General features: G+C 40.0%; 2 protein-coding genes across 8 annotated transcripts; one reads left to right on the top strand and one right to left on the bottom strand.

Moving 5' to 3' along the window:
- Positions 1-292: 292 nt before the first annotated feature.
- LOC121329141 (solute carrier family 35 member E2A-like) lies at positions 293-9589 on the bottom strand. 7 transcript variants are annotated; one of them, XM_041274528.1, is made up of 9 exons: positions 9278-9589; positions 5702-6150; positions 5469-5604; positions 5241-5368; positions 4995-5115; positions 4847-4900; positions 4535-4607; positions 4083-4228; positions 293-3763 (listed from the first exon to the last, which is right to left on the bottom strand). In XM_041274528.1, exons 2-9 carry the CDS (start codon positions 5979-5981, stop codon positions 3544-3546), a joined length of 1158 nt encoding a protein of 385 aa, XP_041130462.1. In that variant the 5' UTR covers positions 5982-6150; positions 9278-9589; the 3' UTR covers positions 293-3543. The 7 variants fall into 7 exon arrangements, with proteins under 7 accessions (XP_041130462.1, XP_041130461.1, XP_041130460.1 ...); XM_041274527.1 differs by lacking the exon at positions 9278-9589 and adding an exon at positions 8614-8829; XM_041274526.1 differs by lacking the exon at positions 9278-9589 and adding an exon at positions 8182-8607.
- Positions 8916-16694, top strand: LOC121329143. Its single transcript, XM_041274534.1, has 9 exons — positions 8916-9092; positions 9605-9701; positions 10140-10308; positions 11400-11548; positions 11963-12139; positions 12230-12349; positions 12616-12702; positions 12851-12998; positions 13380-16694. Exons 1-9 carry the CDS (start codon positions 9079-9081, stop codon positions 13403-13405), a joined length of 987 nt encoding a protein of 328 aa, XP_041130468.1. The 5' UTR covers positions 8916-9078; the 3' UTR covers positions 13406-16694.
- Positions 16695-17847: the final 1153 nt, after the last annotated feature.

Below are 17847 nucleotides of genomic sequence, written 5' to 3' on the forward strand. Positions count from 1 at the left end.
CCACTAAGAAAGACCTTTCGAGTTTCATTTGAATTAGAAATACTGTATTCTATGGAGTTGGACAGTGTGTTACAAGCTGCACACAGTATTCCTTCTGCAAGTCAAACACAAGCCAAATGTATTGTAGGCTGAAGAGAGAAGTATTGTAATAATAGATACACATACATACATAAGTTTGTATTTGTAAAAGCAATAAACAACACTCGTGTTTACAATGTTCTTCTATATTAAACGTCTTATATTTTTTTAAATAATTTAAATAAAAAAAAAAAAAAAACAATTGGAAAAGATAAACCTGGGGAAATATATTTATTGATTTGTTTAACATTTACATTTGACTATTTTTAAGGCCCACAGTATTTCACAGCAACTACATAACCAGATTTCATTATCTTGAACCACACTAGCCACTGCTTAATCAATCCCAGCATTCATCAATGCAACAGTGGCCTCCTTAGTACCACTTCTGTTACCAAAACCCTGACTGTGTTGGTTGGTTTAAACATAAATGGGTTCCCTGCAAATGTATACCTGTACATAACAACGTTTAAGTAAGAAGTAGATTTTATGATTAAGAACAGATAAAAAAAAAAAGAAACCAGTTTTATAGCGCAAGGACACAGGGTTATAACAACACAACAATCTCAGACATAGCGGTTACAGCAGGGTCATCGAAATGAATGTCACAAGAGGTGAATTTGTGAAGTTTCTTTCAGTATTTCTAAAAATCCTCTGACAATGAAAGAAGGTGCTTCTGCTGTGATTAGTGGTCATAAAAAGGGCAGAAAAGACAATACTGGTAGAAAGCAAAGTTCCAACATGAAGTACCATGAAAAATGCAGTCCTTTGCGTGTTCTTTTGACCTGTCTGCAGGGAAAATGCACAGTTTAGGGCTTGTTACTCACAACTAGCGTGGCTGGCTTCATGATGAACGTGTCAAATCAGATCAAACATAGAAAAACCTGGGGAGTACATAGCTTTTACACTACCCTTACACATACTGTCAAAAGGAGGTCACTGTAAATTAAGAACACACTCGGGTTTATAAAACAGACTTCTAAAATAAACACTGAACATCGTCATCCTGGAATATAAAAAGTATAATTTCTCCATCCACAGGTTTTAAGAAGACAGTTTCAAAATGAAATAAATCCACTTGTCATATTCAACAGCTGTGGACAAGCACAGAACATTTTAAATAGCGATAGACGTGTGGCTACAAAACAGGGCCCACAGGCCACTGGGAAACTGATGCAGCGGCTATACTGGGCCTCTGCGATTACCAGCGACAGAAATGCAATAAACATTTTAACATTACCAAGTTGCACTGGCTGACAAAATCAGTTAACATCTTGTTTTAATTCACAAGCTGTTGAAAAAACTGTATAACTGAGAATAATTAAATAATAACTGCATTTAAAATTTAATATATAACAGTTTCATAGAAAGTGGTCCTAAACCATGTGGATAATTTCACAGTGGAAGAAAGAAGTATGACATTATAAAAACTAGACTAAGAGTCATATGGTGATGAGGCAAACATATTGGCCCAGCTATACATGCACACTGTGACATTATTAGTCCTAGTAATAGGCCTCATGTATACATATACTGCACCTGTGGACACAATAATCCCTCATTGTGGTATATATCTCAAGCAAGTTACTAAATGCATTGCACTGCACGGACAGTAGAGAAGACACTGGAGTCTAACCTAGAAGCTAAGAACAAGTGGTATTCTAACTTGGCTCACAAATTAATATATTCCTATTCCGTTTTGCTAAACACATTTTTTTAATTTAGCTAGTAGCTAGTTTTTGGCAGTAATGTATTTTACTATAACATTGATAGCCTTCTTAGTGCACTTCATAGAGTGAGCTGGTAGTTTTTACATCAGAATCCTTAACAGGAGCAAACGGTTTCTGGTCATTTCGATAAAACTGTACTCATTGCGTTTAATATTGGAGCCAGTGTTTCTGCAAAGAAAAAAAAATCTGTGAATTTCCTGTGGGTTTCCTATGAAAACTCAGGAACTGCACAGGAAAAAGCTGCTAGAATTGTTAATATTTTTTTAAATAACGGGATTATCAGAACGCACGTTTGGTTGTTGCTCAAAGGCACATGTGCAGAACATCTAAAGAAACTGAGTAAATGAACTGGCTCCAATGGCAATGTTAAATCACTTTGTGTGGGTGTCGTGCATCGTTTGGATCAGAAAAAAAAAAGAAAGAAAGAAAACAAAATATCAGTGAAGTTCTTTGTTACCTGAGCTCTAGCAAAGTCTGCAGATTATCTGTGGTCCCCACAGCATCCTTATCCTCCACGCAACACATTCAAGGACACAGCAATTACATGAGCTGTGTTTCAATTCACTGTCCCTCGAGTTTAAATGTCAGTGGTCATGTTTTAAAACCACTCTGTCATCACTGCTAACATGTAGAATGCACACCTCTTATAACTGAGAGCGTCTGCACTGTACAGTTACACAGCTGATTTACATCTTCAAGCCACAACTGCAATTTAGTTTGTTGGCTGTCAGATGAGGCTAGTATGAATTGTTATAGGAGCATTCAAAAGGAACAGAGCACCTTGCACATTATCCACTCCTTTCACCACCTTCCACTCTGCAAGCCACACATATATGCAAAGTGTACCTGCTGTATCGACTGTCTATATTGTTCCATTCTACATACCTATCTGCTCTATATCCCACTTCATACAGCTACAAATGAAGCCCAAGTTAAGCTACAAAGCCTGCACACAAGAGGCGTCTGTCTATCCAGCTCAGAGGTGAGAACGGTATCCTAAACGACAAAGATTGATCCGGTATTAAGAATATACCCATTTTTATTAAGACTAAGCTACATTATCACAGTGTTGTTTTTTTTTTGTTTTGTTTTTTTAAACCCAATTGTGCAAATTTGTATTTGCTATTGTGACTATTTTACACAGTAGTAAATCACATTAGTATCGCTGAATAATTGGTGAAACTAATATTCAAAGTGACAGTTGTCAGCACAGATTTTTCACCATTTGGCTGCTTCTGCACACTTTGTGGAATGTACCAACACATGTATTAAATTAATGGCTAGGCATCCAGATTCTGACTTTTTTGTGCATTTTAAAAGGTAATCTTTAAGCATTCACTGTACAGCGGCAGACAGCAGATTGGTCAATGATTAATTCCAGAGTTTACTGCTGTCTGCTTGTGGCATCTTCCTGTCTTGCCTGCTGCACTGTTCAGAAAGCACACTAAACCCCCTGGGGTGCACTGAGGAGTGGGGGGGGGGGGGGGGGGTACTGGCACGGGGTCACTTTTGACCTTTGCCAATCCCCCACTCCTTACCAAAGTGCCACGTCTTTATGGTGGCGCACTTGTACTGAAGCGGGCTGTACCATGTTGCAGTGTGTGATCCTTCCTTGCAGGCAGAATTGGTGTGAGTATCTTTGCTGGGTTTTGTACTCTAAGTGCGTCCACGCTTTTGGGAAGGTGTGCACAGTTCCAGCAGGAGCCACTCCACCCTGACCCCTTCATTGTGGACATTATTTCTTAGCTCCTTTGCTGTCTTCCTGCAGGTCCACTGGGTCAGCTGGCTGGGCGATTGCCTGCAGGCTTTCTCGCTGGTGCTGGTTGGCCTTGTTGTAGAGCAGGACCCCGATGATCACCAGCACCGTCCCCACTGCGGACAGAGCTGTGATGCTGTTGCTGAAGACGATAATGCTCAGCCAGATGGACAGGGCGTGTTTCACTGTGCTGGCCACACTGGAAAAGACCATTAAAAATGATGATCAGTTAATTTGTTCTTTTAGAAAGAACATTTTGCATTATTTAAATGGAACCAAAAAGTGTGTTTAACTAATAAATTCTCTGATGTAATGTTAAAATAAACAAACAAGCAAGCAAGCAAATGGTTCATTAACTAACCTTAGAATTACAATAATTCAGTTTTATTATGTTTTATATGTCATACATTTACAATTCTGATACAAACATAATATTGTCATAATCTGGTCAGCCTACCACCACCACTGTCACTTTTGTTAACTTTGAAGGACAGGTGTCCCTTTCTCCAATCTCTCACCTGAAGGTGACAGGTGAAATCCTGCCCATCAGTGCGTACGCCGTGACGCTCTGCAGGTGAAACAGGACCCCATCGAACAGGAGCAGGAGGAGAATATCCTGGCTGAAATGAAAACTGCGCCCACTCTTTCCAATCACTGGAATGTCCTGTTGGTAAAACACACAGAAAAAATAAACAGCTGTGTTGTTTGAAGACAGCACTGCACCTCGCCCTGGGGCGTGATCGCTAAGGTTTTAACTTCTGTTTTGAAGAATGCATAGGAAAGTCCCTGGGTTGACTGTAACATGTATGAACCTGTGACTACCATACATTTTACATATTATATATATATATATATACACACACACATTTTTTAACATGGTAAAATATCTGATTATATATTGATTATATATGTGTGCATTTTACTAAACATAAAAATATATATTCCATTATTTCAGATTTCCCCAACTCACCATGAGAAATATCCATGCTGGGATAAGCATGATCACAGCAGCAGCACTGGTATAAAACTGAAGCTCTGGGGGACTGATTGGAGACAGAATAGCAGAAGTACACAAAACCAAAATCACAAATACAATCTTATAATACAAATAAAATAATAAAACAACACTCAAAATGAACTTGCACACTGTATTTGACACTGACACTATGCACTACGTATTTAAAAACATTCTCAAACAATTACCAAGAAATGTAAATGTCATAACTGCAAGCCATGTTCAATTTGATATGGTTTGTTCCATTTTTCCATAACTTAATCTTACCTGAATTTGTACTTGTCTCCGCTTAGTAGCTTTTTAGAAAAGACATTCTGTAAGCTGAAATAAAAAAAAATTTTAAAAGGGATTTAGTTCGGGTTCAAAGCATACAAACAAAATCAGTAGATCGGTGAGATCTTCTGTACTTTCTTACCAGTCCATGATGTTTGTGGATAAGGCTGCAGAAAAGCCCAGCATGTTGAAGCTGATCTCTGTAGCTGTGCACAGAGCTAATCCTGCCATCACAGGGAAGAGAGAGAGGTTCACCCATAGACCTGCAAATAACAGCCCCTGTTAGATCTCTAACATCACAGGAAACACAGAGGTTCACCCACACCTGCAAATACCAGTCCCTGTTAGAGATCTAACATCACAGGAAACAGAGAGAGGTATTGTGTACCTGTGTACTCTCCGAGTATCAGCCTGGACATGATCACAGTGAAGATTGGAGCTGAACTCTTCACCGTCTCTGCAAACGAAACAGCCACGTTCTTCAGGCTCACCAGCCCCAGGACCACTGTTGCAAACCTGTAAGGTACAAAGCAATTCTCTCCAACTGCCTTCATCTTGAATAAATCAACACCATCACAACTAAAAAAAGAAACATCCCGCTTTGTTATCATCTTACCTCATTAATCCCACAAAGAGCATGATCATGATGAAGTTGGGTGGGTACTCAGCACGAGCTTTGTGTTGATACAGGCAGCACGGGACGTACATCTTCATGAAGCCTATGACGGAAGTGGAGAGCATCTGAACAGCACCTGGGAGAACACAGCACCGCGTTGAGAAGAACGTGCCGGGCAAGACAGACCAAACTGAGAGCGTCCTGTATGAATCAAAACAAATCCAAAGGCTTACCCAACATGCCGGGCTCCCCCTCCAGAAGCGACAGAATATACTTGTTGAGGAACAGCGTGCAGAAGCTGAAGAAGTACCAGAGGCCCAGGTAGGAGAGGGCGCGGGAGTTCCACACGCCAGAGTGCGACTCGATGACGGTGGTCTCGGTGATGGTGATCTTCAGCACAGTCTCCTCCGGGGAGCTGTCGCTACGCGCCAGCACCACTCGCTCCGTCCGGCTCCCAAACAGAGAGAAGCATCGCCACGGAGACCGTTCCCTGGGATTGCCTTCCTTTGCCATGATCGCCGAGTGTGGAGCTTTGAGGAGCTTGATGGGTCACACCAGGATGGAAATGGGGCAGGCTCAGCAATCAACGGCAGTGCTCCATTTTCAAAATCCCTTGGGCTCTTCTTTGTGGTCCCGCTGATCCCTTTAGCATTACTCCCCGTCACGTCAGGGCATCAAAAGGCTAGCTCAGGAACACAAGAAAAGCATGTAGTTACACAAAGATATCCTCATTAGTTTGATTTAAAAGACAGCACTGAGGTTTTTGTAATACCATCTGCTACTTTGGCATGATTTACTTGCCTAAAGAGCTATACAATAACAAATACAATATGCAAACACTGCCCTGTTAAATAAACAAAAATATCGCCCTCACAATAATAAATTCAGCAGTTTTGATCTTTAAATAATAACTGGCTTGGCAAGTTTTTTTTTTTTCTTTCTTTCACTTCTGCTAAGTTTGAGACAACCCCCTGCAAATAAAACCTGAAACCAGTTTCTTCAAATGCTTACTGGTCCTCATTACCCAAATCCAAAAATCTCAGGGAGCTGTCAGTTATCACACTAATGCTGGAGATTAACTGAAAACTCACACCGAGACTCGGCACTGTATTTCAGAGAGGATTACGTGCAACTGAAAAGCTACACACAAGAAGCTGCTGGTCCAACTACTTTTGAGGTATAGCGTTTATTACAGCAGAAAACTACTTAAGTCAATACAGAAGCATTGCTTAAAGTAGCAGTGATCTTTCCCAGAGTAACATATATGCTGAAATCAGTACAGCATACCTACAGCTAAGTGCAGATTACATTATGGCACTGATAAGATTTCCCAGCACATGCAGAGTGGCAGTAGTATTCGCTTGTTCCTCTGGGTCCTTCACTCATTTACAGCAACAACACATTTATTGGACTGCAGCCTCTTTGTTTTCTAAATCAAACAGTCAGAGACAGAGCTGAAGCAGCACAGCTTCTGTTGCCTTCTCTCCACATCTGGGTTCAATTCTCCTCTCCAATCTGCCTGGGTTTGATACCATACTGTACTTACTGAGTAAACGTGGCAATTTCAGGAGTGCCTTTCTGCCAACTTCAAGCCACTTGTTAAAGCAGTTTTATTCAAGAACTCTTAAAAATTGTACTGTAAATTGATAAACTTTGACCATGCACTAAGCAATCAACACAAATTATAATTTGATTCAATCACAAAAAACAATTCGGAATTCATTTAAGTCCTCTCGCAAGACATGTGTTTTCACAATATTTGTATTTCAACAGTTGCATATACAAATGGCAAAGCACGACATAAACCAGCTTCAACATGCTGCTTAACCCTTCATCACCACAAACAGGACAAACCTGCATTAACACCTTTCCGCTGACTACACCGGTTACTCGATCACTTGATTAAGTATAATAATAGAACAATGCAAGCACTACCTTCCCTAAAAGGGAAAAAAAACTACGCAGTGCAGTGCTATTCATTCACACATGATTTTCTAGGCTTCGATGGCTTAATAAAATATAACCAGAACATGCAACGTCACATATATACAGGTAAACAAAAACAAAAAAACAGGACGATTGCATTACAGTAATCTGCGTACTTAAAGATAAAAATCTAGCAATGAAGAAAGGCAGTAAACATTGAACCGAGATCAACAACTGACTACGAGGAGGACTGACCTGCAAAAAAACAAACCATGTTTAAACTAGCAGATTTCTGTACAGTCACAATAACTTCCAGAAAAAAAAAATCATACATAGCCAAATCACTAACCAAAACTAATGCCCTGTACAGCAGGGTAGGAAATAAGACTCCTGTTGCATAGCAGTTTCACACATTCCAGGTTCTAGTATGTGCCTGATTAACCCCAGTGTATATAGGAAACAAGTTTAGGTGTGTCTTATTAAACTCACAGTAAAACCAGGAATGGATTTATCTGCTATGCAGTGGGAGTTTTATGCTTGGCGGTTCTGTTCGATACTAACCACTGAACTTTGACACATCGATTGTACATTTTTCATAATCATATTGAATTGCTTGCAGCTAGCGAACTAACAAATGTTAAAACTGCTCTATCGTGTTTATTAAATTACGTTATACGGTATTGGTATAAAACTACCCGCACAATGAAAAACAAATGCATTTAATTAGAACGATGTCATTAAATAAAAATAATTAATAAAAACGCGTCAAAGAGAAACCGATTCTTACCATTTATTTACATGACGATCCATTCGCCGGAGCAACACAAGCACAGCACCTGGACAATCACAAACTCACAGAGTGTTTCCCATCGGGTGGACAACCATCACCCCTCCCATTTGATTCAGTAACAGCAGCATGGCAGTGCTGCGGATAATAATAACTCTTAAATCTAGTGTTCCCTGTCAGCGTGTGTGTTATGCCTCTTTTCAACCTTTTTTTTTTTTTTTCTGATACCCCCGGACCTCCAGCTAAACCTCAAACACACAGCCCTTTGTTTATCGATTAACAAACTAAACTCGGATACCCGATTCAAGCCCTGTTGTAGTAATAGGACGTGCTTCTATGACTTATTTATAAAGCGTGCTCTTATTCATTGAATTATTATGCATGTAAGACAAGATTTTATTTTGCCCCAGACCCCCGGTGAACGCCCTTTACCTGGAACAATGAGACAGAGAGACTCAAACATTATTTGTTGTTCAGAGACTGTAGACCAGCTGTAAGGCTCTTATTGTACATTTCAAACATCAGATATACTTCAGTCCAGACGCAATGGAGAATTAGCTTTAAGGGTTTTTTTTTTTCCTTCACCACCAATAATAACTTAAAACTAAATTAAATTAGCATTGCTCATGTCAGGACCTTAACGCAGACAAGTGATAACAAGTGATGCAATGCTGAAAAGCTGAAAAGGGTGGCGCGGTTAGACTTTTTCAAGAAGCCGTTTAACAAAACGTCATCAGATCTTATGACCCTCCCTTGATCGCATACAAAAAACACAACGCAGGAAGCTGTCTGAACACAAACGCATTCTTAAAATTGTACTAGTTACCCCATCGATTTGTTTTATTGTAATCATTTTTAAAAAATGCACGAAGAATTTCAATATAAAAACGCTTGAAAATGGATGATCGCAGGTCGGTATCAAACATGTTTTGCATTGAAACAGCACCGCGTCCTCGCTTTCATCAGTTAGGGTGTTAAGAAAATATTTACTTTATTTATTTTTTACTTTCAGTATATATTGTTTACTGTAATCATTGTAGCCAAAGGGTTTGTTTCAAATTTACCGAAAGAAAAACCAAACAAAAACAAGTCATACCTATTTCTTGCAAGCGCTCTGCAGACACACTGTGCTGAAACCAGCTTTACAGTATTCTGAAGCTCAGATTGTTTGTACACAGCCTTCAATTGTATTAGTCCAGTTCGGTGACTCCCATTGCGTAGATCAGGTTTAGGTTGCTAGACACGACTGAGGTATTATTCAGCAGAGCAAAAACCCTAGATAAGATCGGGTGAGTATAAATAATATAGGGCAGGCAAGGAAACGTTCGCTCTGTAATGTTTTTGACTTTACGTTTAAGTTTTTTTGCTTGTTCTAGTGCGAGCAGTAGCGGTTCATGTTTACATTTTTAAATTCTGTTTTCAGTCCACTACCCGTCCACCGATATAGCGACAGCGCTGACTTGCCTTCCCCCAACCTGAGACCCAGGCACCGGGAGCTGATTCCCACTCCCTGCGGTCCAGTAAGTATCGATAGAGCTTGAGAGCACTCGGGCAGAGCTATGCATATGTCACCTTGTTCCCCTTCATGTTTAGCACAATATTAAACTACACTTACCTGCACAGACAGGGCTGAGGTATCGCTTGGCACCCCACCCACCACGGACTCACTGACTGTGTGTGACCCTGAGCAAGTCACTTAACCTCCTTGTGCTTCTGTGTTCTTTTTGTACCTGTCTCTGGTACATATTTTTGACAAAACATACCATAAACAAGACTGCTAGTTGTGCAGATATATTTGCATGCCTTACATGTGCTGATACAGATTTTAATTTCCTTTTAACGTGTCTATGATCCGTCTATGATGTTAACTGGACCAAAATCTCAGCTGAGTTTGCATCCCTTCTGAAAACCACTACTGGGGCTTGTGTTGAACATTATGTGTTATGTTTTGTTTTCAGATCAAGCCCTGGTCAGAGCTGACATGCCTGGTGAAGCTGTATTACTGCGTGACAATCAGTTCTCTGCTGGCTGTGCTGGCTGTCACAGCTGTGAACATTTACAAACAGATTCAGAACCCCAGCTACCACGAGGACTTTATCGTCTCCCTCATACAGCTCGTGGGAATCTGTGAGTCCGTGCAATTTCTGTCCTTCAGATGGCACACCTAAGCACACTGTGCATTTCCATTGTACGGATCTGTTGATTTCTTTACAATACATTCTTGAAGGGGAATGACTGTTCTGAGGTTGCTGCAGTGGATTTAGGCACTAGAGAAGAGAAGAAGAATACACTGATTATTTATAGTTTCAGCATTTCGTTTTCTTAACTGTTCTTACCTACAGTATATAGAGAGAATGGGTTATTGTGACAGAATTTGATATGGGTATTATAGAGTCCAGTGTATTGGAATTATTGTTTATTATTTATCATTATTTTTTAAAGAAGGAGAATTCTTTAACCCATTAAGTCCCAAATACATTTTACATTGAAAAAAGAAGAATCAGAACACAAGAACACAAGCTGTATTTATGTAATTTGATACATTCCATTTTGACTTTTGCAGTTAAGAAAATTACTATAACAATCTAGTTCAAGAAACAACAAGATTTGCTGAAGGCGGCTGTTATGTTAGTCATTCATTGGAGTGATTGTCACAAGACATAAAAGTGTGGTCAGTAAAAGGAGAGGCTCTTTAGTTCATTTTCTTTTACAGTAAACAGTTGGTTTTGTAATGTAGGAGTGTTTCTGCTTTTTTTTTTTTTTAATTCAGCTGCTCAGTGTTCAAATTGTGCAATCCTTTTTCCTTCCCCTAACTAGCTGGCTCAGTTCCCCGTGATGTTTTAATGTCTCTGAAGGTGTAGCAACATAACTTAGCTCTTTATCACATCAGCAAAAAGACAAAATACCCTGAAGTTGTATTCTAAGTGTCCTGTAGATGCCTGTAGCACAAAGCTGGCTCTTTGAATCAGTTGCATAGTGCCCCTGCAACCAGAAGACACTTCATTACAAAGGATAAGTGGTGGTAGAATTAGTTAGCAGGAATTATAGTACAGCGCTCCCTCACTAGTTCCCATGAACACATGCTAAGCATCTACTATACTTTACTCCTGCACTGATATACTGCCCTCTTTTTTAAGCCAGATTGCAAGAAGGGGACATGGTCCTTTACAAAGCTGAGGTCCTTCAATAGCGGCTGTTGTGTGCTGGTGTTTCTGCAGTGTTCTGCTGTTACTATGTGTCCCGCGGGATCCTGCAGGAGAACCGCCAGGAGCTCATCGTCTTCGTGGCGAGCGTCTTGCTGGTGATGATCCGCTCAATTGTTAACTTCGCCGTCCTCCCCGCTTCCGAAAAGGACAGCCTCATTCTGGTGGGTCGCCCCTGCATGCTGTCGGAATCGTACTCTCTGTAGATACAAGGCAAACTTGCGAAGCTGCCCAATGTATAGGGCAGATATAGTAGTGGAAATTTGACTGGCAACGTTTTGTAGTTACAGCAAATAATCACTAAGGACAGTGACTCACTTACCACTTTAGACCCAAGCTTGTTGGGGTGGGGGGTTTGTAAATTCCTATTGTAGTATATAACAAAGAGGTATTATTTAAAGGCTGACTCAGTGAATGTAAACTGGAAAATCTACACTGCTGAAACATTTATCCCAGTTGAATTACAAACACATGCAGTGCCTTAGTCTCTGATTGTATTGAGTGTTGTGGGAATGGCTTGGTGTTTTGCGGTGGTAGTTAGGGCTCAACGCAGCCCCGCTGTTGCCTCCTCTTGGCAGGTGCGGTTCGTGTGCATCGTGTGCATCGGGCTGTTCCATGTGATCTGCAGCACTCTCCTCATCTGGAGCCCCAACATGATGGCGTTCCGTGTGGGCGGGGCTCTGGAGAGCCTGCAGGAGCAGTACTTTCTGCTCAATGTCTGCTTCTCCATGGTGACCTTCGACCTGCAGGCCCAGGTAAACAAACGCCTCTAAAAGTTCTGTTCTTTCTTCTCCCTCCGTTTGAATGAGACTTTAAGCGAACCGCGGCCTGCTGTTTCTCCTCAGATCTGCCTGTGCATCTTGGTGCTGACTTCAGGCGTCTACAACATCTCCTTTTCCCACAGCATCATCCTGGGCTTTGGGATCTTCTGGGCGTGTCTCACATCCGCTGTCGGGGTGATAGCGGTAAGCACAGCTGACCCTGCCACTCCTAACCATTCCCTTAACAGCAGGGATTGTTATCGCCAATATTTAAACTTGTGAGGGTATTATTAGTCAGTATGGAGGTTTTTGAACAAAGACAATCAGATTGTCATGCTCCTGCTTTTCACTATATGTGCATTGTCAGCTAATGAGTCACAAAAACATTACACACAGTGGTAGCTGTTTCATTAAATAACAGTGTGTCACCATTAAGCTTACACTGAAATAAATGTATTTTATTCCTCCAGGTCTTAAAAGAACTGAAGCCTCTTGTTTGGGTGTTTATGTTCCAGAACTTGCCAGAATTGGCCTATCTCATTTTTCTACTGTATCAGGTAAATGTTCCCGGTGTACACAGACATTCGCCGTCCTCTAATCTTGTAGGAATGTTCTTATTCAGAATTCCATTGGAACTTTTGTTTTGTGCCAGTTCCATGTGCATTGTTCCAAGGTTCTGATGCCAGGCTCTGGTCTTGTGTTTAGATTATAACACAGTGGGGAGCAGGGGGGTCCTACGCCCTGGAAGCTGCTGCAATTACCGGCTCCATCATCTCAGTGGTGATCAAAGGCGTCCTCTTCTGGTCCTTGACTCGGCTGTATCGGAGCTTTGGGCAGGGGCTGCGGGAGAGGAGTAAGTACTCTGTTGAGTTTAAAGAACACTGGATCTGTGGGATATGAAGCCGTCTGAAACTAGTAAGCTGGTTCAGTTCTGCCTGATAACGTCACCTCTTGGGCCATATCCCTATATGAGAGTTTTGCACTCTATTGAAAATGTTATGAAAGTAAGATACCTATAGGCATCATTAAGACATCATTGCTTCCATATTTTTTCAGGCTTGGAGACTGATTTCCCAGCCCAGTCTCTATTCAGGCTTCAATAGGACTTTTCTCAGGGGCACAAACAACACTTGAAGAGCTACCAGCATATCGTGGCTCTGTGTGCACACCCATGTACAGTTCTTTCAGTTTAACATTGTTTTAAATTGCAATTTTTTTTAAATTTGCTTTTCAGTGTTTGCTTCAGAGCAGCAGCAGTAGCAAAGCATTTTCCTGATTTGAAGGTGACATCACTCCGGCTAAGCTGCGTGGCAAAGTTGTGACCACCGTGGGGCGCCAGCACAGCAAGTTCTACAGCAGGACTGCTCTCATGGACTGATTACTCAATTCGAGGAGGAACGGAAATCAGAGATCAATGGAGGTTGAGTAATCTCAATGAGATACTCAACTAAATACTCCGACCAGGTGGTTTGTCTTATTTTATGTACAGACGGTGCACTGGATTTAGAAGAAACACAGTTGCAGTTTTGTGGTTTACTGCATTGTCATCGTTAGCATAACACCAAGCCTAAGACATTTGATTATTATTATTATTTTTTTTTTTTTTACAGCTAGCATTTTCTTCGTTGACAAACGCCTTCTCAAGACTAATTTCTGTGTTTCAGCCAAAACAAAAAAATAATCGTAAAGGTATTTTTATACAGATGAAACTGTTCAAGAATATCGGACTGTACCCCTTTTATTCACCCATTACTGTCGGGGTCCACTCCAAACTAAAAAAAACCCAGGCCACCTTAAAAAATGATACTGAACCAAATCTCCTAGTATGACATTCCCAATAAGCAGAAGTGCCTGGGTTACCTGTATTTCCCCCTAACAAACCCATTCCATTGTTCATAGCTGCAAAGGGAACCCCCTGTCCCAACACAAAGGCATGCTTTTAAAAATCACTAGATTGAGGAGTGGGTCTTAATTCTGTTCAACACTGTGATAACTTCATGATATATATTTTTTTCTGATAAGATCCAGTCAGGTTTTCTACAAATCTGCCAAACAATTAACGTGTTAAAAGGTTTAAGATTGGTCATTTAGTGTGGGAGGTAGGATGTGTTTTTAATTTGGTTAAAAGCATGGTCCCTTCCAGATCTAAGAAGAAAAAACCTGCCCTAAAAACATTGCATAACCAGGGCATATCGTACATTGTTTCCTGTGGGCAATTTTTAAGCAGTATTAAAAAAAAAAAAGATAACTGTGCTGGTCTAGTGAGTATTATTATTTATTTATTTTATTTAAATGCTGGCATGCTGTCATCTTCAGAATGGAAACAAAATGATGACATTCCTCCTGACGCTTGACCGTCATGTTCCTTTCCTGCACTGTGGTCTCTTATTGGAGGATTGCACTAATGAAATGTTTCAATACTGGGCAGGGTTACTGCTTACCCTGTGGCGATGGGGAGAAACCCACAAAACTAAATATAAATAGGGATTTACACAGGCAAGCTTTTTGGCATTGCGGAGATATTGAGAAATGACCGCAAAAAGATGATGCATTTTAGATTAGACCTCATTTGAATAATCACAATTGATGAGGTCATGTAGTTCTCATCCCGTGCTGGGAGATACAGTGGAGACTGGTTTTACATGCATTAGAGAATGTGGAAGTCGGTCTTGTATGGTATTATTAACATTGACCTTCTGTGCCAAAACCTGATTAATAGCTCTCTCTAGTCACTTTATTTCATGAGGTGAGATGTGATTGCTTGCTCCGGGTTCATTCCAAGTCTTTTTATGTTTGCTAGAAGACAATCTAGGACTTTTCTTCATATACGTACTCATCTGCACAATGCCTGGCTGCATTGCACATAATTAAATGACAAAAGAAAGTATAGTTTCAGTGATGAGAAAGAGTGTGTATTTTTGCAGATTTTTTATGAATGGGAGATTTTTTTTGTTGGTTTTGAATAATGACTAGAAATAACTTGCATTTACTTTTGTAATTCAGTGGATTACAAAAAAAAATAAAAAAATCGAGCATGTATTTCTCATTTATTTATAGAAATGCTTGTGTAAATTTATTTAAACAATTTTGGTCACTAACCAGCATCGGATCTCTTGAAATTAGTGTGCTGCTGTGTTGTTGGCCAGCAAAATTTACTTTTTTTTTTTTTCGTAAAACACTGGTAATTGTTGAACCATTTTGTTTTCGAAAATGTTGCCTATTTCTAATTACATTTTACATTTCATACAAAAGCTAACGTTTTGTGAAATAAAGCAGTCTTGTGTATAAGACGTACAGGTTCTTAAATACAGGACCCTGGCACATTTATTTATTTATTTATTTTTTTAAGGCTTGTGGAATGTAACAGGACCATTCTGGATAAATGGTGCTGCATGGGGCCCAATGCAAAATGTAAATTAATTTTAATCGGGGAGGGAGGGAGGGAGGGAGGGAGGGAGAGAAGAGATGCCCTCCCTTCTCATCACTAATCCAAGGTATACCAAAATACTGTCTTCTGGGAAAACACGATTATGGTATAGAAAAGTACATACCCTGTAAATATTACTTGCATCGTGTTTGGCATCTTGATACTATGTTAAAGCGCTTATCCTTTTTCAAAAAGTATGCTAACATTTTTAATAAACCTGTTTCTAAAATCTGTTTTCTTGTTATTTCTGAGTCATAAACTGCAGTACACACACAGATTCTAAACCTCATTTACAGCCTCACCTTAGACACACTAAGCAATCTTGTTTTGTTTGGCAGGCGTCATGCCTCACTGTTACAGGGTGTAGTCAATGATGGAACAGTGGTATTGTAAAGCTGGGGCTCTGGTAAACACATACTTATAATGGGTGTCCTCCTAGCGGCTGATGAGTTAATACTGACATCAGCATTAGGCACGTACTCACCTCTGTAATAACCTGCTCTTCAGCTGCATGAGAACAAGTTTGTCTTTTAACAGTATGGCGTGTGCTTCGTATCCAGCCCTTGCTTTTCCATACAGTTCAACGGGCCAAGATGCAAATTCATTGCACGTTATACTACAATCTGTACTTAACAGGAGTCCTTAATGACACTTTTGCTCAAGTGGTGTATTAAACTATCCTAGTTTAGGATTCAAATACTCTGAACTAGCCTCAGAAGTTACTTATTTCAAAATAGATCCTAAATGTGCGTATACAATCTTGTTGCAGTTTTAATCCCAATGTTAGTTTGTCTAAAAAATGATGATAAAAAGGTCAAGAGTTTCTGGATCCAAACCATACCTGCCCCTCCTCTCCCCTCCCCCTTGCCAATATCACTGCAATATACTGCCTAAGAAATAAAATACAACACAGAATTCTTTCTTGAAAAAATGCTTATTCTACATTTATTAAAAGGCTCTGAAAAATAGTATATTTCAATATCATCACCAATATTTCTCAAGATCCGACAGGATTAGCAATTTGAAAAACAATCTATTGCACAAAGTATTTGAAATCGCTTGAGTAACACACCCACACATTCTTACATAGTAGGTATAAAAAGCTAAACCCAATTTTCCCAGCAAAACTCGTGATCCCGTTTCCATTCCAAGATACTTCTGCAACACTGTGGAATTTTGTAGCCAGACATTTGTGCAAGTTATTTTTAAATAGGTGGTGGATATCCTTTTTGCATTTTCTACTGCAGGCAATTTTCACTGGATTAGAGATACTTAAAAAAAAAAAAAAAAAAAAATCTTAAAAACTCTTCCTTGCACGTCTTATACAACAAGCTTTTCACTTTACTGTACAAGTAAAAATAAAATCTCTTTATCCTGGGGATAGCAATACATGTTTTCAAAACATACTTTTTCTGCGTAAACTGTCCATTCAAATAGCGGACTTTCAGGTGGGTATTTCACCATATAATACAGGTGCGCTAATATGCACATTTAAAACCATGACTGCCACAGAAAATACTGAAATTGCACAACACCACCTGCTGTCTTTATAACAAGAGCTGTTTTGTACAAGGCCACATGGTTAAGGTAACATGCAACAGGATAGCATAGGAAAATTAAAGATCACTTTTCAAACCCCTTATAAACTGTAATGGATATTTAGGTTGTTATAAATTATATCACTGTATTCCTTTGCTGGAACCAGGCAAGGGAAAATAAAAAAGCAATACAGTAATCCGTAGTGTATCAGACTGCAGTGGGACCAGACGGATGGGTAAAAGCCAGGTGAATGAATCCTGTTTTAAATACCATTACACACAGCTGTGACAATTACTATATTCACAGTTATTGTTTTGCGATTCAGCTTTTATTAGGGATCTGCCCTAAATCCCTTGTTTTGAAAGATACAGGGTATTAATGCATGTGACAGAGTAGCTGTCTGCCGTGTGGGTGCGTGCATTTGCTGCTGAGTGACAGGCAGGAGATCGAGATGGAGGTTGAAGTTCCCCGCAGGCGAACAGGATTTACATATCAACACACTGAACAGCTCACGTGACACTACCAGCAGTGGCAGCGCACAGAGCACATACAAACACAGTGTATGAATTTTTGTAGGATCTAAAATATCTGAACTAATGTTCTCTGTTCAATAATAAACTAGCGTTGCTGAAGAGCTTGATAATGGCAGATAAATGGTTAGGGTGGATTTGTAACGGGCAGATAAGCGACGGATTACTGTACTTCAATGCACAAAATGCAAAGGAATCTTTACATA

Source organism: Polyodon spathula, chromosome 16, assembly GCF_017654505.1.
Source record: "Polyodon spathula isolate WHYD16114869_AA chromosome 16, ASM1765450v1, whole genome shotgun sequence".
Taxonomy (NCBI): domain Eukaryota; kingdom Metazoa; phylum Chordata; class Actinopteri; order Acipenseriformes; family Polyodontidae; genus Polyodon; species Polyodon spathula.